The 20,131-nt window shown below is 43.0% G+C and overlaps 2 protein-coding genes across 2 annotated transcripts; one reads left to right on the top strand and one right to left on the bottom strand.

The window, feature by feature from the left end:
- The first annotated feature begins 2,000 nt into the window (after positions 1-2,000).
- Positions 2,001-4,756, top strand: DENR (density-regulated protein). The gene is made up of 3 exons (XM_065439609.1): positions 2,001-2,209; positions 2,327-2,650; positions 4,492-4,756. The coding sequence occupies exons 2-3, from the start codon at positions 2,331-2,333 to the stop codon at positions 4,721-4,723; spliced, it is 552 nt and encodes a 183-aa protein (XP_065295681.1). The 5' UTR covers positions 2,001-2,209; positions 2,327-2,330; the 3' UTR covers positions 4,724-4,756.
- Positions 4,757-5,940: 1,184 nt separating this feature from the next.
- On the bottom strand, positions 5,941-19,646 carry LOC135907854 (Fanconi anemia core complex-associated protein 24-like). Its single transcript, XM_065439608.1, has 5 exons — positions 19,434-19,646; positions 16,687-16,826; positions 11,883-12,035; positions 7,321-7,465; positions 5,941-7,148 (listed from the first exon to the last, which is right to left on the bottom strand). Exons 1-5 carry the CDS (start codon positions 19,564-19,566, stop codon positions 7,048-7,050), a joined length of 672 nt encoding a protein of 223 aa, XP_065295680.1. The 5' UTR covers positions 19,567-19,646; the 3' UTR covers positions 5,941-7,047.
- Between the last annotated feature and the right edge of the window lie 485 nt (positions 19,647-20,131).

Here is a 20,131-nt window from a genome sequence, read left to right as displayed (position 1 = left end):
GTGATACTGTACTGCTCGCTGACACCGGAGTAGGGCTGCAGGAACTAATGAGGCTATGTGGAGAGGAGGGAGAAAAATTGGGACTGCAATTCAGTAGAGAGAAGTCTGGGATAATAGCATACAATGAAGAAAGGGGGGAACCATTGGAAATACAAGGCACTAAGATTGATCATGTTGAAAAATACAAGTATTTGGGCATATGGCTAAACGAGGGCAAAAAGTACTTGGAAGAACATGAAAAAATTATGATTGAAAAAGTGAAAAGGAACTCAGCTGTAATGAAACACAAGGCACTATGGAACTATAATAGGTACGAGGTGGTTAGAGGGGCATGGAAAGGGGTTATGGTACCTGGCCTCACATTCGGAAATTCAGTACTGTGCATGAAATCGGAAGTTTAGGCATGCATGGAAACAAGACAGAGAAGTGTAGGCAGGTTGGTCTTAGGAGCGCACGGGAACACCCATAATGAGGGAGTGCAGGGGGACATGGGATGGACGTCATTCGAAGGTAATAGGTAAGCTAAAATATGAACAGACTCTCCCAGCACTGGGGGAAAAAAAGGTGGGCGGGAAAAGTGTACAAATATCTATACATGGGAAAAGTTTGAACACAAAGTGGACACTTAGAACTAGGAAGCTCAGGAGTAGATACCAACAGCCGAGGGAGGGAGTCCAACGTGGTTCTAGTGTGGGAAAGGAGGTAAAGGAGACGGAAAGAAAAATGTGGGAAGAAAGAATGCTCGAAAAGCCAGCGCTATCTATGTATAGGACACAAAAACAGGACATAAAGAGAGAGCTCTTATTTGATAACTCGCGGGGCAGCTCACTATTATTCGAAGCAAGGACGGGGGTTTTGAGAACAAAAACATACAGGGCTAAATTTGAAGACGTAGACTTTTTGTGCACAGCTTGCGGAGCCGAAATTGAGACCACAGAGCTGGCTGAGGGAACAGTGACAGATATGGAAGGAGCATTAGATTTTCCCGGGGAACGAGGGCCAATAGACGAGAAAAGATTCTTGTGCATTCTCTTTATGTTACTTTCTTTTCATAGAAACAAATTAACTAACATTCCAACTATTGTGAAGATTATTTGTTCACCATAAAGTTGGAAAAATTATCAATCACGCGGCTTGGTCAGCCAATCGGATAGATGATGATGATGATAGCAACTTTATTGTACCGCCGGATAAGGAGGCCCCTACTCCCCGTCCCCGGCACACAGGCCTTGGGGACGCGGGCCGGAACCTCCGCGATTAGAAGCAAGCAAAGAGGTCTTGACTCTTCGCGGCTTCTTCCGCCAGGCGGATGGCGTGTTGCTGTGGAGTAGGGTCCTCGCTCCGCAGCAGGGCTTCCCAGGCCTCTCTACAATTTATGTTTGCTTTAGCCCCTGGTGAGCTAGCGCATTCCCAGATTATGTGATCGAGGGTCCCTCTCGCCCCACAGTGTTTGCACTTATCGGTTTCTCTGTCATGCATAACATGGTATGCCCAGACCGGGTTCACGAAGTTCCCAGCTTGCAGGCGCCGCCAATCGGATAGCTCACCCCACTGACGTCATATGGGTGATTTCCGTCATATGAGTAGGGGCGGCTTAAAATTCCGCCGAGCAGCGTGCTGCGATCGGCAGCGATGTGCATTTTTAAAACCTTATAATAAATTACACGCTTTACGCATAGCACTTAGATGTGTCAATTAATGATCAGAAGGACCTACTCTAACGACTCAGTACGTTTGTAGAAAATCGTCAAAATCGTTTCAGGGTCCCTTTAAGAAACTCCTATAGACGGTGGCGCCAGATTACCCTCTAGGTGTTATAGTGAGAATCTCTATGCTGCAGGCCATGCAGGAAGGAATGTTTTTCCTTCCTCCATGCTGCAGGCAGAGCCACGACCGGGCAGCTGAACAAGCGCGCATCGAATAAAAATTACTGGCACAGCTACTTGGGACCAAACGTATCAGCAAATGTAGGTTCTTGCTCCGTGATCTCGACACAAGAGGTCACGTGCTGGGCCACCACTGAGCAAATGTATAGGCTTCATGGAGCATTCGTTTGCCAAGACTCGGTGTTTGACTAATGCTTTTTTCTTCTAACTTTTTCCTTCCTCCATAATTATTCTATTTTAGCGGCAAGTACGCGAACTGACCTTTAAGGTGGTTGTTCGTCGCTTCCGGCGCCACGCGGAGTGCCACGCTATGCGCGTTGTTGGTTGGTATCGGTAGGCCAGGGTATTTTCGTGCCGGGTGCAAAAAGCCGGTATCATTTGCGTGCGGAGCCTGTGCCGTTCATGTGTATTTAGAAAAGTGCCGTGAACTGTGGTTACAGGGAAATGTCTGAAGGAGGCACGCAAGCTTTGCCAACTGGACCATTGCCCGGCGTTTCGTACCCCATCGAAGTGATCTACTGCGGGGAGTGCTCTATGCCGCTTGAGTATTGCGAATACTACCCGGACTCGCAAAAGTGCAAAGAGTGGCTTCAGAAGAACCTTCCCGAGGAATTCGAGCGACGATTAAACCTCAGTGACGCTCCACAAACTGGAGCTGGCGGTGATGAAGAAAAGAAACGACAAAAGCGCGGTGGCAAAGGAATGGTTAAAGCCAAAAAGAGGGTGGAAAAAGACAAGCGAATTTGCCTGTCCAGAGCGTCGCGGTAAGTTTACTCGTTAGTGTGGGTTGCACCAAAGTGCGATTTTTTTCAGCGTGGCACACATGTTCTAGTTAATTATTGCAATTATAGTTGGGCATAATACCAGTGCATTGCAGACATACTTTACATCGCACCATTCGTTTGGCTCATGACAAGATCTAGCACTGGCATGTACACTTTTTCGATAAAAACTCTGTGCTCTACTAGTACAGATCTAGCACTGGCATCTACACTTTTTCGATAAAAACTCTGTGCACGCAGCCATTCTAGACACCGGATTGTGGCAGGCGCCTTTTTACCGAAACAAGCTGCAAGGAGCAGATACACAAAGCTCCCTCATGTGGCTGCGGTGTCGCGAAGGTATATAGTAGTCATGGATGCTGCCTAGCAAATTCCTTATAACCGTGTATCACTTCGCGGCACGTTTCGTCTGGCGACTTGAGCTGGCCAACCTGGCCGTAGTTCACTTTCCAGGGCGTCCCCATCGTTCTCGAGTAATGCTACATTTGACAGTCCAACATTTTCATGGTAAAAAAAGCTGGCAACCGCCTAATGTGTTGCGGTGCCGCTCTTTAACCGTGTTCCGTCCCTCAGTTCTACAGATCGACTTGTGCATTTATGGAATGGGAAAATACATTCTCTCTTAAGCATCACGTTCTGTCACTATAAACAGTTACATTTTGGTAGTTTTGCAATTGATCCATTGCTTTCTTTTTTGTAACTCAGTGATGCTCACTGCATTTCAATTACTTTTTTCAGTAACAAATTACATGTAACCAGTTACTTTATTGATGAGTAAGTTGTAACAAGCAACACACCTTTGAGCATTAGAAAGCCTGCGGTAGCCATACAGCAGCCTAGTGGATGCTCTTGTTATGACAGGTAAACCCATGTGCTCAGTATCTGTTTGCTGATCTTAATAGGTCTATTCAATTCAGCCAAGTTTCTCCGCACCTATTCACGGTGCGCTGCACCTAGGCCTTCGATTCCCCGAGGTGCAGCGGTGCACCCTGCACCCCCGTGCTTGATTGAACGGGGTGCAAGGCAAGGTGCTGCTGTGGTGCAGTGCACCCTTGAACCTTGCAGCTAGTGGGTGCAGCCCGGCGCACCATAACTGGCACCCCCTGCACCTTTTCGTTTGTGGTGCCGTGCACCTTTTTCTGGATCGAACAAACCTAATGCTCCATTGGTTGTTGCCAGACTGAGCCAGTGCTGTTATGACTTCATAGCAATGGCCACTTTGGATTTAGATGCCAGGAAATTGTCTACAGACGAGTCTTTCAACTTTTCATTGGACCTACCAGGAGCACCTTCTTCCAAGTCTCACCAACAACGAAGCACTGCACTTCAAAGAGGACCCAGACACGAGCAGCATTGCAGAATTGAGTAACCACAATATTTTGTGCAAGGTGTTTTTACGTTAAAACATTGACCTTCTCTGCAACATGCACATCGAAGGAGTTTTCGGTGTTGCAGTTGATGACTTCAAAATAAGGAAAGATGACCAACAAAGATTTTGAAAAGCAATTGTTAGTAAAGATAAACAAGTGTGAATGGCTGAAGAGGATGCATTGAAACAGCCAGGGCAGCTCATTCTACTTATTGTATCTGTGCAGTGTTAATAAAGGTTGGGAGGAAAGTAGCATAAAAGTGATCAGTTAGACTTTTAATGAAGTAGTTGTATTAATTACTTTTTTTAACATGTGCAAGTCTATGCTGTCATGCTTGTTAATCATCTTTTATGCATTTCCCTTGTGCCCATTACAATCTACAGCCATCAAACTAGGTTGTAATCACTATAAATGCTTCTTTGTTCCTAATATTTGTTTTATTTCTTTTTTCAGGGGAAAGAAGAAGTTTGTGACTGTGGTGACTGGGTTGAGTACCTTTGATATTGACCTAAAAGATGCATCAAAATTCTTCTCCCACAAGTTCTCCTGTGGTTCGTCAGTGACTGGTGATGACGAAATTGTCATTCAGGGCGATGTAAAAGATGATATTTTTGATGTCATCACTGAAAAGTGGCCAGAAATTGATGAAGACCTAATAGAAGATCTTGGAGATCAGTCTCGCTAGGTCTGTACAGAATAAAATGGTATTGTCAACGCTTCTCTTGTTGGCAAAAAGAAAAAATGCAAGCTCAATTGCGTAAATGTGTTACATGTTCAGTCTCGCTGCATAAAATTTTTAAGCAGCCAGCACACACAGCTGGAGAACAGTATCATTGGTGCATTTACTTACAATGTTGATACTTTAGTGCAATTTGTAGCCATCCAAGGTGTCGAGCATCAGCTGTCTGAAGTGAAATCTTGCACTTCATAAAGCTTTGGCTTGGTGATCCAAAGTTTTGTCACAAATCGTGCACATAGCATATTATGTATAATTGTTTCCTTTAACTCTTCAAATTGTGTATCTTGCCTCAGCATGTACAGGTGATGTGTAGCATGTTCCAAAAATATTAGCAGAAAATATCATAAAAGCAGGTGCCAGCGAATCAAAAGAAATTGCAGCCTTTCAGGCTAAATTATGCCACCTGTATGAAGGAGGAGGTATGCAAGTCTACGGAAAATATAGGAGTGCCAGTACATTAGGAAACCACACTTACGGCTGTGACTGAAGCTGCTGTAGTCAAGAAATTTGTGTCCTACAATCCTATAGCATTTGCAGTTCGCACAATGTTAGTCAAAATGTTGCTGTATCTTCTCCTCGTATGCAGAAAGATTACCATGCAGGCAGAGTCCAGGGCAGCAATGCAACATGCTAGCATTGTCTCTGAAACCACAATGGCCAAGCACATCTGAAACCCGTACGTTTCTGTCCCACTTAGTCTTTTTATTATGCATTTTAAGTGTGCAGAGACTTCCATCATTGTGCCGGGTCAGTGATAGAACTGGAGTGACAAAGCGCAGCTCCTTCGAAATGTCTTGCCTTGCAAGCTTTTGCAATGGCTCACACCATGTACAGTGAACGTCGATGACCCTTAATGAGGTCTTAGCATAGTGTAACATATCTGCTTTTGAATATAGATTGTCCAAATTTCTACAAGCAGCAGCTGTAAATAATAGCGAAAGCATAGCCTGTTATAAAAAGATATATTTTAAGGACTAAGCACAAGCTGGTCTTTTATGTCACTTTAGACATTATAGTTCGCTGCGGTAAGGGACCTATCTGACTGATTTAGCAAAATCTGGCCCCTAAGTTTTCCCTCTTGTACAAGCATGATTAGTGATTTATGTGCTACAAAATGGCTCATGTAGTGCAACAAACAATAAGGCAAGTTTAAATCTTAAATATTTGTTGACTCAGTTAACAAAAACTGTTTATTTCTACAAAGTTATCAGCAGGTGGTAATGGCGGGTATAAAGTAATAGTTGCAGGGTTATTACACATTCTTTCAAGATACAGAGCATCGCAGGTACTTCAAACAGGCATTTATTGCTTCATTGAGTTATTTACTGCCATTCAGGTGCACGCAGATTAAGCTTGTCTGAAAACCAGCCCATGTGCATTGCCACTGCTGTGCTTCGTATGCACACACAGTAGTAGTTGCCTTCAGAAACACCAACTGCCCTTTTATCCTCAGGTCTGTATTAAATGAGTGTTTGGTTCGCCTTAACAAAATCGCATGGTGCTGTAATGAGCTGTCCATTTTGAATGTGCCGGAATGGTTCACGGTTTCGCTAAACCCTCCCTACTGGCAGTGCTGACTTGGTGCAGGTGCTAAGCAGCAGATAGATGTAAGCATCATAGAAACCCTGCTTATTCCCATCTTCCTTTACTTCCTGTTCAATAAAGCTATAAAAGGATCAGGCCAAAAAGACCTGCCACATATGCAGTAGTACTTCTTTTTCTGTCATTGGTATCAATGGCCTGTTCTAGACTCCCGCATTTCTGTACATTAATCACATCTTCACTTGTGGCAGAAATGAGACAATGCTGTCTGCAGTTATTAAAGAGGAAACACTTCAGATGCCAACTGTATCTGCATTTCGGACTTCGTCACCATTAATGATGAAGTACCCAGCGAACAGTGTACATGCAGCCACCATGCAGGTTTGTACCACACATGCACTTCGGCATTTGTCACTCAGTGATTTCACAGGCATGCTGTGTTGAACTGCTGAACTCGTGCTCCACAATTTCTTATGCACTGCTGAGAAGTGGTTTGTAGCAGTGTAGGCAAAATGAACGCACTTGGTATGAAACACAAAATTGAGCCTTCAACATTACATTTTCACACACCTGCCCAAACATTTTCATAGAATTCACACAAAGCCACAGTAGTACAAGCAATGATGTGTGCCATCTAACTTTCAAATGCCAACCATACATCTGTCTACATTTGATTGGCCCTTATGCGTAAACACTACAGCGTCCATCTCTATTCATAGCCCCTTGCATCACTTGAGGCCATTGAAGAACTTGTGAATACTTGCTGCAGATGCTGGTCCTACAGCTTTTGTAAGGTCTTCTGTACTGCATGAAGCTATTGCTCGAAGGCCTGAAAAAGACAACAAGACTTTACATAACAAGGCTAGCGAAGCAGATGAGGTTATCTGCTGTGTTTGAAAATAGGATAACCTGGTAAAATATTTTATGCGAAGCTGTCCCAACCATGTGCCACACAAAATGAAAAGGTAAAAGCAAGGTTTTTCTACCACATGTCAACGCACTGTGATACTTCTGGAGCAAGGCCTTGGCTTTGACTTCACCTAAGCCAGGCACTCGTAGCAGGCAGGCGGCAAGTGCTGAAGTCAAGGGAGGTAATCGCCATGGCGCTAAAAAAGGGTTTTGCTTTTCTCCACTCTCCACAGCCTCCTACAAGTAAATAGACAAAAATCTTATATTAATTTTTCAAGGCTTAGACACAGGCAAACTACTACACAATGGGCGATACAAAAAGAAATGCATCACTTTTTGGTATAGATATGCCGCATGTTAAAGGGCATTGCAATGCATAGCCTATGAAAACACCAGGGATGTAAGCAAAAAGAGTAGACATTAACTCTGCTGTCCATTGGGGGGGGGGGGGGCATTCTGCAAGAGTCCACCTAGTGGACTGTCCATCTCGGCCACTACTGATCGGCTGCAGCTGTACAAGCGAGGAGGAGATGAGCGGCCCTAGCCAATCAGGAATGGCCGAAATGGACAGTCCACTAGGTGGACTCTTACAGAATACCTCCCTTACATTTATTAACACTTGTCAAGAAACCTCCAAAAACATGTTCCAAGGTATCATAAATTTTGTCTATTAACAAAAATAATGCCAGTGGTGCTTGTCTTCATTTCAATTTTTGTGCCCACAAGCTTGCAATTGCATTCCACACTTGTCTTTTGCCTAGACCAGCAATAACTGCAGCAGAGCAATAACTGCGCACAACATGAAAGCGAAGTATGCCAAGTTTCACAGGACAAAGATTGATTGATTGATTTGTAGAACTTAACATCTCGAGGCAACACTGGGGTTATGAAAGGCACTGCAGTGAGGGGCTCTGGATTAATTTTGACCACCTTGGGGGTTCTTTGACAAGCTAAGTACATGAGCATTCATGCATTCTGCCCCTATCAAATTTTGCCTGCAAAGGCCGGGGATCGAATCTGTGACCTCGTGCTCAGCAGAACAATGCCACAGCCACTGCGGTGGGTACAGAATGCAGATACAAAATACTTTTAAGTGTTTATGTGCTGCCTGGCTTTACTTCTGCATCTCAACCACAAGATTACACTCTGATCAAAGCCATAATAACAATCAATTTTTCTATTTTTCTGTCCTTTATATGTGATTTGTAAGTTTATACTAGCAAAAAATATTTGCATGTTAAAGGAGCCCTCTTTTTTTAGTCAAATGACTCTGCAGCACCTTTTATGAGGGGTATGGAATGTGCATGGTATTAAAATGCTTCTTTTTAGGAATTTTTTTCCAATAAAATACTTTTTAATGCACCTTGTATTAACTCTTTCATTAGCGAGCCTATAGAAATCAATTGACAGTTTTTCTACGCATAAGTTCTACGCATAGTTTTTCTACACATAAGATTTCTGTTGGAATTCTGCTAGCAATGTCGTTCAGCGTCTGAAATGACAACTGAACTTGGTTAGGTTTGACAATTTTTAGCAGATTGAGGAGTCTGGAAAAACAAACTTCGACTGGAGGCATTGTCGAAACTAGCCTCTAGCGCTTCTAGCACCTCCGTAATCAAACGATGCAAAATTTCTGCTTTGGTCTACTCAGCCATCTGATTTTTAAATTGCAGCATCAGTGAAGACTTGGAAGCTTCTGTTGGGCTGTGTAAGTCTCCGAGCCGACGTGTACAGTGTTCTAACAATGTCTCTAACATCGCTAGGTGTTCATGAGTATGTGGTGTTTTGATCATTGTGTTCCAAATAATGAGTGCAATGTTGTTGTTCCGCCCGCGGGTTGTTTTTATCCATTAGCCCTTCAACAGCATATGTACAATTATTATGAGCGATCCTTCCAGTCGTGTGGAGTTCTCATGCACTCAGTTGATTTCTGACCGACCTTCGATCAAAGCTTGGCTAGCAGCCTAACCTCTTGCATTTTGAACACCACCTGTGCAAGTGCCCTTATTCATTATTCTACAATATTTTGCAACACCCTACATAACTATACACTACTGTGCAGAAACTGGAAAAAAAAAAAACGTGGGGGCTCCAGTGCCAGTTGAACGCACAATAGACCAGCTTGCTTGCAGAAGAAAGCTGATCGAATGCAATAATCAAGTATGAGAAAGCTTCTGCGTGCTCCCTAACCTGACAACCATTGCTCCGCACATATAAAAAATGCAGTAAAAAATGAGCCAGGTGCCTACTGCAATTAGTAAAAAATTGGAGGACGCTTAAGCTTCGCCTTCAAGAGTGGAACGCGACAGCGTTCCAGTCGACCCGCCAAGGGGTGTAAGACAATGGGCTACAGGGCAGCCATCACTTACGAGGCGCCCCACACCGGACACGGTGAGCGTCGAGCCATATGGTCGAGCAACGCGGCGTTCGGCGCAGCAACGAAACGTGCGCCTGAGCAAGCGGAACGAACCAAAGAACTCGGTATCTCGGAGGGGGAAATGATGCACGCCAGCCAAACGTCGTGATCGGCACGAGCAGAGAGATAGACAGATAGTGATCTAAAGAAAGGAAGGACGCTTGATTCTGCAGAGGGAGCAAGGCGAAGCGTTGTCAGGGGAGAGAGAGTCCAGGCCGCGACCCGCCTCGCACCGGTCCTCGGACTCCTCACACAGCTCCAATGCGCGCGTGGCGCGCCATCTGTCGGGGCAGCGCCGTACATGGAGAGGAGGGGGTCTTCTGTGTTTGCCGCAAGATGGCTCTGCGTGTGCGGAAAGCGCAGAAGAAATGCAGCGGAAACGCACTTCGCTACTCGTGTAATTGCGACTTCTGTAAGTTACGTGTTCATAATTACCGATATACACCGCAGTATAACTTTCCACGGCTCGTTTCGAAGGCAACACCGCATTCACTAGAGGCGCGTTTGTACCGCTTGGAAGCATCGAACTCGTGGCTGAGTGGTAGCGTCTCCATCTCACACTCCGCAGACCCTGGTTCGATTCCCACCCAGCCCATCTTGGAAGTTGCTTTTTATTTATGAAGTGCCTGCCGTTATTTATCGCTCATGGCCAACGCCGCGGGCGCCGACGACACCGGCTTTTCTGCGACACGAGCTCCTTAACGCTATGGCATTAAAAATGCTCGCTGCACAACAAGAACTTACCCAATTTCCCAGCTGCAAAGCTATTGCTTTCCCACATAGCATGGGCATCACTATTGCTAGGATTGATGCCAATAAAACTATGTAATAATGTTTTTGCATAGTCTGACTTATAAAAGTTGGGAACTAGGAGCTGGGTGCATATTTTGTGTAATTCAGGTTTTTTTTACTCAGTACTTATACTGAAAATAGCAGATTATTGCTTTCAGTCATGTTCCTTGAGGTGCTCCTTTGAAGTTTCACATACCAGTTTTCAAGAACTGTGTGAGCAGTTATTAATGCTTTACATCTATTTAATACACCAGTAATCAGGCTATAATTTTATGTACTACGGTATGCATTGCAACTATTATGTCTTGAAATAAAACATAAAAGATCAAAAAAGAGCACATATGTAATGGTAAGGAAAGAGTTAATGATGTTAGTTAAACATCAAATGTCCCTGCTATGCCCTTGCAACCTTTTCCTCCTTTTCGTCATGCCTACTGCACACAAAGCTACGTGCCACACCTGTATGGCACAATGGCCACCATGTTTCACCAGTCATCATGCTGAGCTTTTGTATTGGCATGACGTTTAGATCATGTGGCATTACCCTCTGTTGTACCACCCGTCTTTGAAGCCATAATATTGGCACATTCAACACCAGTATCATTTGCCACCAGATGGCAAACGTGCCCATTCAGTGATAAAAGATTTCCACTTTTTGACTGCCAGAGGCACTGCTTATTAGTCCTGTTATTGCAAGAAATCTACGCAGTAGCCGTGTTTACTCTTGTGTAAGAGTAAGGGAGACAAGTGGCAGGGGTCTTGTACAAGCATAATATTTCACTCAGACATTCATGACATTATTGTCTAGAAACTAATCAAGCTTATTTACTTGAGTTAAAATTGAAGGACACGGAAAGCAAGTAGACAGGACAGTGCTATCCTCTCTACTTCCTTTCCGTGTCCGCGTCTTCAGTGTGCTTCAATTCTAACTCAAATATGAATGTCAACCAACTAGCCCAACTCGCCATCTTATTGCAGTTTATTTACCACCTGTAAGAAGTGTTGCATTACACAAATTTTATTTGTCTGACATAACTTCAAGGAAAGCAAGGATGCATAAAAGGCAATAAATGATTGCCTATTTTCACTGGAAAACTTGTTCTGGAGTCTGAGTGTTTTTTGATCCCCCAATATGGCAAGTGTGCATGGGAAGTTACATCTACATTTGAAAATGCTTATTACATGTATATAAGAATGTGCCAAATGGTGGTGAAACAATGTTAAAAGTCAACACAATAAAAGCAATTGGATGGTTGTCATTTCTGCACTGGTTATCTTGGTACCATCAAATTGTATTAATAGCAGCAACCAGAAACAGGACCAAGATCAATTAGTGCTCTGCATGATCACTTTTTACTACCTGCAAAAGCATTGTCCTTCAAATGACTGTGCTAGAATTCAAAGGACAATAATGGTAGCAAGGATTAGATTAACTTTTGTGCATACCATTTGAGCAAGAAGCTGTGCTGCTTCAAGTTGGTTATGCACAGCCATAACAGGGATTCCTAGTTCCATTACTGCAAACTGCTGCAAGTTGTTGTACAGTTCTTGAAGGGCTTCGGCCTGTTCAGCAATGACATATGGCTTCTTAGCATTGTTCTGCAGAAGAAATAAAAGTTGACAGGTCAAATAACTATGAAATTTGCTTTTTTTTTTTCACGGGGACAATTTTTTAAAGTTTCATTTGATACTTGTATTAAACTTCAAGGAATGTCCAAGCCACTAGAGGGGTGCATTGCTGGAAATAGTGGTCCTGTGAGTTAATTTTGCACCAGCTGTAGGGCAATGGATAAAATCACAAAAGTCTGGTCTTCACAAAAACCGAGTCATCTATAGTAAATTAAAATTATCACTTTTTTTTTTCTTTTCCACATCGGTATATTAGCTCGCGTGTGCTCACAGTTTCAGGATGTAAATGTAATTGTTTGTGTTTATGGCAAGTTCAGCAAAGGATCACAGAGGTGAGCCATCTGAGAGTTTTAAAGTACCAAGGCAAAATAGTGTGCATGCATCTATTTGCGCATTCTGTTTTCCTGTGCAGGAGTGCATAGACATTTATAAGCAGCCAGAGTAAGAATATATTCAGTAAAAAGACAATGCCAAAACACAAGTTTAAAACGTAATCTGCTTTGTTGTATAAAAATGTTGCTATAATATGCAGCTAGATATTAAATTATATATATATATGTGTTACAGAGCTGTCCCAAATAGCAAGTCAAAATCTTATATAAACTACAGCTAAGAAGCACCAAGAACTGGAACTTGGGCTACAAGATGTTATTTCAAAATGGTGACTGCTTCTTCAAAAATGCTATGTTGAAGACACTTGAAAAAGGAAGAGAAACTTGTGTTAAGCAAATCATCCATTGAAGAAAGACTGAAACTTTGCAGTGGTTCATGCGCTTACAAGGTGCAACGAGTTATGTCTGTATCCTGATGCCTTGGTGGTAAGTACACCGTCAAAAGCAATGACAGACAGTCCACTGCTTCTGCTGTCAGGCTGCAACATGACATGGAATCTGATGGTGGCAATAAAGAGGCTATGAATTGCTGTGAGTGTGGTTGACTGCAATATGCCACCACTGTTAACAAACATACAATTGCCTATGTTCTCATCACAACTACGAACAACCACAATACACCCAATGATAGTAGTAGTTAGTAGTTTATTAATGTAACTAAATAAAGTAAAGGGAAAGGAAGTAAATTACTGCGGACTTCAGTGTAACAGTTGAGCGCAGTCTGCTTACACCTGGAAACTCACTGCCCATCTTGAGAGGCTAATTCCAGGGCAAGTCGGAGAGGTTCACAGTAATGTATGAAAAAATCTATAGCACTTATTGCTCTTGTGTCTACATGAACCACCCTTGACACATTTGAAGTTGTGGTTCATTTCACACAAAAGCAACACCATTGCTGGTGTGGTTCATACATGGATGGATGGATACAACTTTATTGAATGTCCGGCAAGGTTTAACACAACCCTGGCTAAAGTCCACACATGGACGTGGATATTAATGATACTGATCTACCAACACTACTATCCTTAGCTGTTTACATCAAGGTCATCCACTATTTCGAACAGTTAAAGCACATAAATCTTTTCTTTGAAGAAAAGTTACCATTGCACGTGAAAGCAGGATATATGAGACATCCTGTCCATCGATATGTCCCTAGGCCATGGCAGCACCGTGAACGCTGAAAAACTTAGCCACTTGACCACTGTGTGCACAAGCAAGACAATTCATCCCCCCTGTAGTGGTGATGACAAAGAGTTGGATTTTGGTGTGTCCATCGTGACATGCATTAACTGCAATGGACCCCACAATGCCCAAATTTAAATAGTGAAATGCCCATGCTCACGGAAACGGTACGAAATTGCCACACACAGGGAAGCAGCTATTAAGGTACATCATAAAGTAATTGCAGCCAAGAGAGAGAGAGAGGAACAAAAGAAAGGAAGGGAGGTTAACCACAAAAATCACAGCAAAAGGCAACATGCATTCCTGTTGTGCCTCAAGCGTTGGCTCTGCCTCCAGCCACATTGTGTTTGCAACATTGTTTTTGGTGAACGACACTACGATACGGCCACAGCCTTCGCTGCCTTCATAGGCTTGTAGTGCAAAAGTGCAGTCACCAGAAGCCCAATGTGAATGCGAACCTTGGAAATGCAAATCAAGGCAATGCTTGTGCAGTTTTTCTGTGTTTTGCAAATGCTGCTTAATGAAGTTAAGGCACCTGTTGCCGAGGCTCCAGTCTACATCCTCGAAGACCTAGATGCGGTTCGTGCCGCTACATAAAAAACAAAAAAAAAATCAAGATGTCATGTGGCTTGCTGCCATCACTGTGGATAAGGATCTACTGTTCTGTAATAATTCAACGAAACACTCAAGGTCTGTAGGCCGCCTGGCAGGTTTTAAGCAGAGAATGCTCAAAATTCACTTTCCACTTACAGTGGACTCTCTTTAAACGGAACCTCAAGGGCCCAGGAAAATTGTTTCTGTTTATCAGGAGTTCCATTTACTGAGAGACACTGCAAAGAGCACTGCATGAATACAAAACCAACCAACCATGAGGATGGTGTTCCATTTAAGCAGCAGTTACATTTGACCGATTTCCATTTATCGAGATTCCACTGTATTCTGATAGACGGGCCAAATGTGACATTGCCATTTAGACTCTTCGGATGTGAGAAATTTGCATTTGAGACAACTCGAAACCTTAACCAAGTTTTGCTGTGCGTATGAGGCGACTTGACATATGTCTTAAAATTTCTATGCATAGCATTAATAAGATGCTTTTTTTCTTTTTCCACATAAAACTTTTCTGCACTCAAGTCCTCAGGGTTCTCACTTAACTATTTGTTACTCCCACTGAGATCTGCAACAGTGGTGGCTCTCTCACTCCCAACACATTCAACACCCACCGCTGCGGCCATCCTACACATTGCGGCTTAGCACTCCCATGTTTCATGTTTTTCTGTAGATGAAAGCCGGGGATAGGCGCGACGCTAGAGTGCCATCCATTTTCGGGGGTAGTAGCTTTGGCAGGTAAGTTGTTACACACTCCCTAGCGGATTCAGACTTCCAAGGCCACTATGTAGAGCTGTAGCATGCAGTGTCGATCATGTCCACATATTTCAATCATTCAGGACAGCAGCTTTCAACAACTAAGAATGTGACTATGACTTTTACATAAAAATTTATGACATGTTATCCTGCTATGACCTGATGGGAAGATTAAACCTTCACTATCTCACCACAAATTTCTTGGCATCATAGACCATAATTCATATTGGTCAAAGCATGTTTCAGAGTTCATTAAGGTTGAGCTCTGGTGAAGTTTTAATCTGTCTTTTGCAGATTACAATTTTTTGTGTCTCACTTGTGTTGTTTCCTGTTTTCCTGGTGAAAAGTGCACTTATAGCTGTGCTCTGGAAAATAAAGTTAATCTGTAAGTTCAGTGCTCTGTGAGTCCTCTTCTGTCGTCCTTGTCTAATGTGCTGGGAAACATTACCTTTCACAGCTAAAGAAAAAACTGACAGCTTTGTTCATATCTGATGTTTATCAAGACAGTCATGGAAGTCACACAAATAATCTTTTTTACAAATCTGCCAGGCCCTGTTAGTTGGATGTCTTTGCTACAGTGTGCCTGTATTTTCTCAGCTTAGACAGTTGTTGAAAGTGGTCAGGCTTGTGCACTCACGGTCTACATAGGGCTACCCCACTTCCACATGAGGTGCTATTACAGAGGCCATGCAGCTGGCCATCTCAAATCTACTTTCATTAGGACGCACTTCAAATACATTTCCAACTTTTGACTAGGTACAGGGACCATACACTGACAAATGTCATTAGTGCATCCCGCGACTTAGTCTACATAGCAGTCATTATGTTGCAACAAAATCTACTACTACTACTACATACCAAAATATAGCAGAAGTCTTGCTGTGGGTGGTGACAAAGTTGATGGTCTGGCTATTACTCTTGGCATAACGAAAAAATAGAACCTACTGCCTACTGGACTTGACCAGATTGTATTATTTACTTCTTTTGAGCATGCAATAGATAGCATTATATAAATTGTCACCTTGCCCTGACACTATTCTATATAGATATTTTTCCACTTTTTTCTTATGAACTAAGATAGCTGTACAATCTCTGTGGATATTTACTCAAATATTTGTGTATGCTTCGTCAACTTTTGCGACAATGTAATGCCTCTACGACTTGGTCTTTCTAGAGAATTTAACACCTTTTTTCACTAGTTTATGACTAATTAGAGTAAATATATAACAGTACAAACATTCCCACTTCTATACTGATCCTGCTATACATTCCTACCATATTAATACTGGCTTGTAACATAAGCTTAGTCGGACATCTCAAGTTCAGCCAGCTTATTTTAACGTCAATCACAAATTAATAATAACGCAAGTGCTCATGCCAGAAAATTTTTCAGAAGTCCACAAATGTACCACAATGCTTACTGAAGCAGCATTGGTAACTAAAATTGTATGCTCATTATGTTATTGTTGGTTGCCAAATGTGTAAAAGCCAGATACTTTTTCAAAACATGTGGCATATATATGCAGCCATATAAAAACCATTTGTGTCCTCCTGGAGTGTTACACCTAGCAGTAGTAATGACGTGAAACAATGTTCACCATAAAGCTAATAGAAGCACAAAGTCAATTTCTTTCGCTCCTCTGTGAGTTAACAGACTTGTGTGCTGAACAATGTTGACGTACCTTTCGCAACTTTACAATCTTCCTCTTAATAGCATGCTCATTGAGGAGATCAGCCTCTGTGATGTACAGGACAGCACTGTCACTTGATGGGTAGAAATCAACCAATCCCAAGTGGTCTGAAACTACTGTTCGAAGCAAGCCTGTGAGAGAAAAGAGATCTGTTAGCTGCACATTGCAAGCTTCAAATGTCACAATAAAATAGTGTGTGGAAGCCATTGACGATGATTGTCGATGTAAGCAAATAGCCGAATGCTTCTAAAAAGCCACTCATTTTATTAAAATAATGTTGCTCTTGACAGCAGTAATTTGTTGCAGTGAAGATATCTAGGTAGCACTTGATGTTTCATTGCATTATTCCATAGAAAACAGTCATTGACCAACACCTTTGAGAAACTGGTTCATCATATGTGTTTTTCTTCACAGGTCGGCATGGAAGGCAACTGCTATCCTCCTTTCCCACCACAGGGAGAGGAGCAGAGGGAGAAGAGGAGGGCTGTCCTTCCCCACGACCACACTGGAATGCTATCTCGAGTTCCAGCTCAGCCGTGCTTTCCCAAAAGCTCTATCACAGCATCTAAACAACGCTTCAAAGCTCTCGAACAACAGCATGCGTGTGTTAAAGAATTAGTTGGTGCTCAGCAACGGATGTGCCCCGCAACTCTGTTGCACAAGACCATGTACGCTATGCATTAGGCACCTTTGTATTGGCAGTGAAAGTCCAACCACCACCAACCACCAATCATGAAAATGGGCAAAAGCAAAGAAACCTATTCTCTTTAATATACACTTTGAAAAGTTTACTGTAAGCGAACGAATTCTCGTAGCTTAGCGCATAATGTTCGAAGTATAGTTGATGGCCATTGCTGATGTAGCAGTGGCAATGTTACAGTTCCAAAAACATGCTCTTACAGGACATATTTATCATTAGGGTGACAATATTCATCTCTTTAGCAGTAAATATGTCCTTTACCAAACACTAACTGCATAAACTAAGCCAAGAACAAGTTCTGAAGTATCGCACTGCGTTAAAGCAAAAGTGAAGCTTCCGTTGCCTCTTCCTCCCGCTTTGCGGTTGCTGTCTCGCCACATAGACAACTTTGGCCATTGGGTATGTGCTGCTGAGTATATGGCCGAATAGACAACTTGCTGCTGGCTGCATGTTGTCTTGCTGAGTAGACAACTTTGGCCACTGGGTATGATGTGCTGCTGGGCAGGTATGTACCCATTTTTAGACAACCTGTAGAATGGGTGTAGAAGCCTTAAGTGTACTTAGATAAGCGTCATACTCGTCTGTGCATATGCATCTCATGAACATTCTTCTCTTGACAAGCATTATACATCAACTTTAACGTTGCGACACAGACAGCCAGCACTTACAGGCAATGAAGCTTTGCTCGAGTTATCCACAACTGCTGCTATCTCACTAACTCGAACAAGCTTCGCATCATTTAGAATCCAACCTAGCATTGGATCTACCTTCTTTTTTTTTTTGCATATATGACAGTGGTCAGCGACTCATTTCCCCATTAAAAACACTCTGCAACACTTTTTGCTGATATAGCTGCCTTGAAGGCATCAGGGGAAAGCCACTTTACCATTTTAGAATGAGGTCCATTCCAAGGCTGAAGTGCTATACCACATGAAGCACTAATTGTGACATGTTGCTAGGACGTACAATGTTCCATACTTGGTTTTCTATTTACAAACCACTGTCATGTTTTTATATTTTGTCAATTCCTGTCCTCTACAACAAAAACGGGTTTGATTTCATGTTATACTAAAACATGGTTATAGATAGCGATAGCTTTTAAGTGGTGTACTTTTCAATAGATGGTGGCTACATGTAGGAGCCTTGTTCTACAGCAGATACGCATGCATAAAAAAAAAGAATAGCTTTCTCTCCACTAACCAAGGGTTGAACACCTAATTCCAAGACCAGTGCTCAATTAACTGAGCCAAAGGACATTCTTTTTTCTGTACTGCAGAGAAATATATCCTCAAATTTATGGCTAGAGAGCATTACAACAAAGTTAATTACAAACACATGCATCTTCACTCGCATACTCACACATGAAAAATATTTGGCAAATACACAAGTTCAAAAGCAGTTATGTGTTAGTGGACTCATCTGCTTGCCTGAACTTTTTTCATCTTTACTGACAAATGGATCATTTCTGACCATCTGGGGTTCTTTAACGTGCACCCAACGCACGGTTCACGGGTGTTTTTACATTTCACCCCATCGAAATGCGGCTTAGATCCCGCGCCCTCGGGCTTAGCAGCGCAACACCAGAGACACTACGCCACCACGGCGGGTTTTCATGTGTCGTACGCGTCTGTGCCCCCCGTTATACATGTACCTCTTAATTATCCTCATACTTTCCTCGACAAGCAACATACATCACCTTATTTTTTGTTACATCGCCAGTTTCCATCCGCCTGATTTGGTGTTTGCATTTCGGCACAGCTTTAAACGGTCTGGTGCATCAACGTAAACATATTATATTACAGTTGTGACCTGTGCGATGCATAAACACAAATATTGCATGAGGTTACACTCTGAATAGAACTAATATAAAAACAATTGTATGCACTGCATCTAATTAACCGCTTCACAACATGTCGGTTGAAAGTGTTTTTTTTTTTTTTTTTCGCCTGACGGTAATTTTGATAGTCGTTTCATAAAAGTGCCCCCATTATGTAGTGATTCGGCACGAAACAAAATGCCAGTGGTGGCAAAAGCTCACTCTTTAGGGCGGTATGCAACTCGCTGCCAGCCCATCTCTCAGCAATCACAATATGGCCAACAGGCACACACACGTCTCTCCGAATAACGTTGCACGTCAGCTGTGAAATATGTCCGCAAATGCTCGTGTTCATACCGAAACCAATGCAATTTGGCCTTTGTAACGAAGACCGCGTAAGTACCCGCGTAAATAAAACCACGTGATGCGTACTAGATCGCTTTACGACACAAATGATAGGAGAATACTGCTGCAACTTTAGCATGTCAACGTGCGCCATCTCGGGAAGCGTGATAGAAACGTAACATGTTCTAGACTCAACGACTCTCCTCGCGGAGGAGAGAGTCGAGTCCGGCCATGGTGAGAAACTCTATTATGAGTCCGGCCGTGCATGTTCAAATCGTGATTACAGTGTACTAGACGATGATCGAGTGGGCCGAACGGCGCTCTCCCACTGAGGCGCTGAGATACAGTGCTCTAGAACTGTAGCTGGGGCGTCGAGTGTGGATAGATAGATAGAATAAACTTTAATGTCCAACGGAAAAAGGTGATCTACCCACCCCCCGACGCACAGGTCAGGGGGCGAGTGCCGCCGCCTCAGATGCAGGCTGGGAGGTCTTGGGTCCCAGCAGCCTCTTCGGCCAGTTGGACGAGCCGGAGCTGGAGCTCAGGGTCCGAGCTGCGCAGCAGGGTCTCCCAGG

Source organism: Dermacentor albipictus, chromosome 1 (assembly GCF_038994185.2).
Source record: "Dermacentor albipictus isolate Rhodes 1998 colony chromosome 1, USDA_Dalb.pri_finalv2, whole genome shotgun sequence".
In the NCBI taxonomy this organism is placed as follows: domain Eukaryota; kingdom Metazoa; phylum Arthropoda; class Arachnida; order Ixodida; family Ixodidae; genus Dermacentor; species Dermacentor albipictus.
Note: the sequence above shows the minus strand (reverse complement) of the source record. Positions and strands in the feature narration are given on the sequence as shown.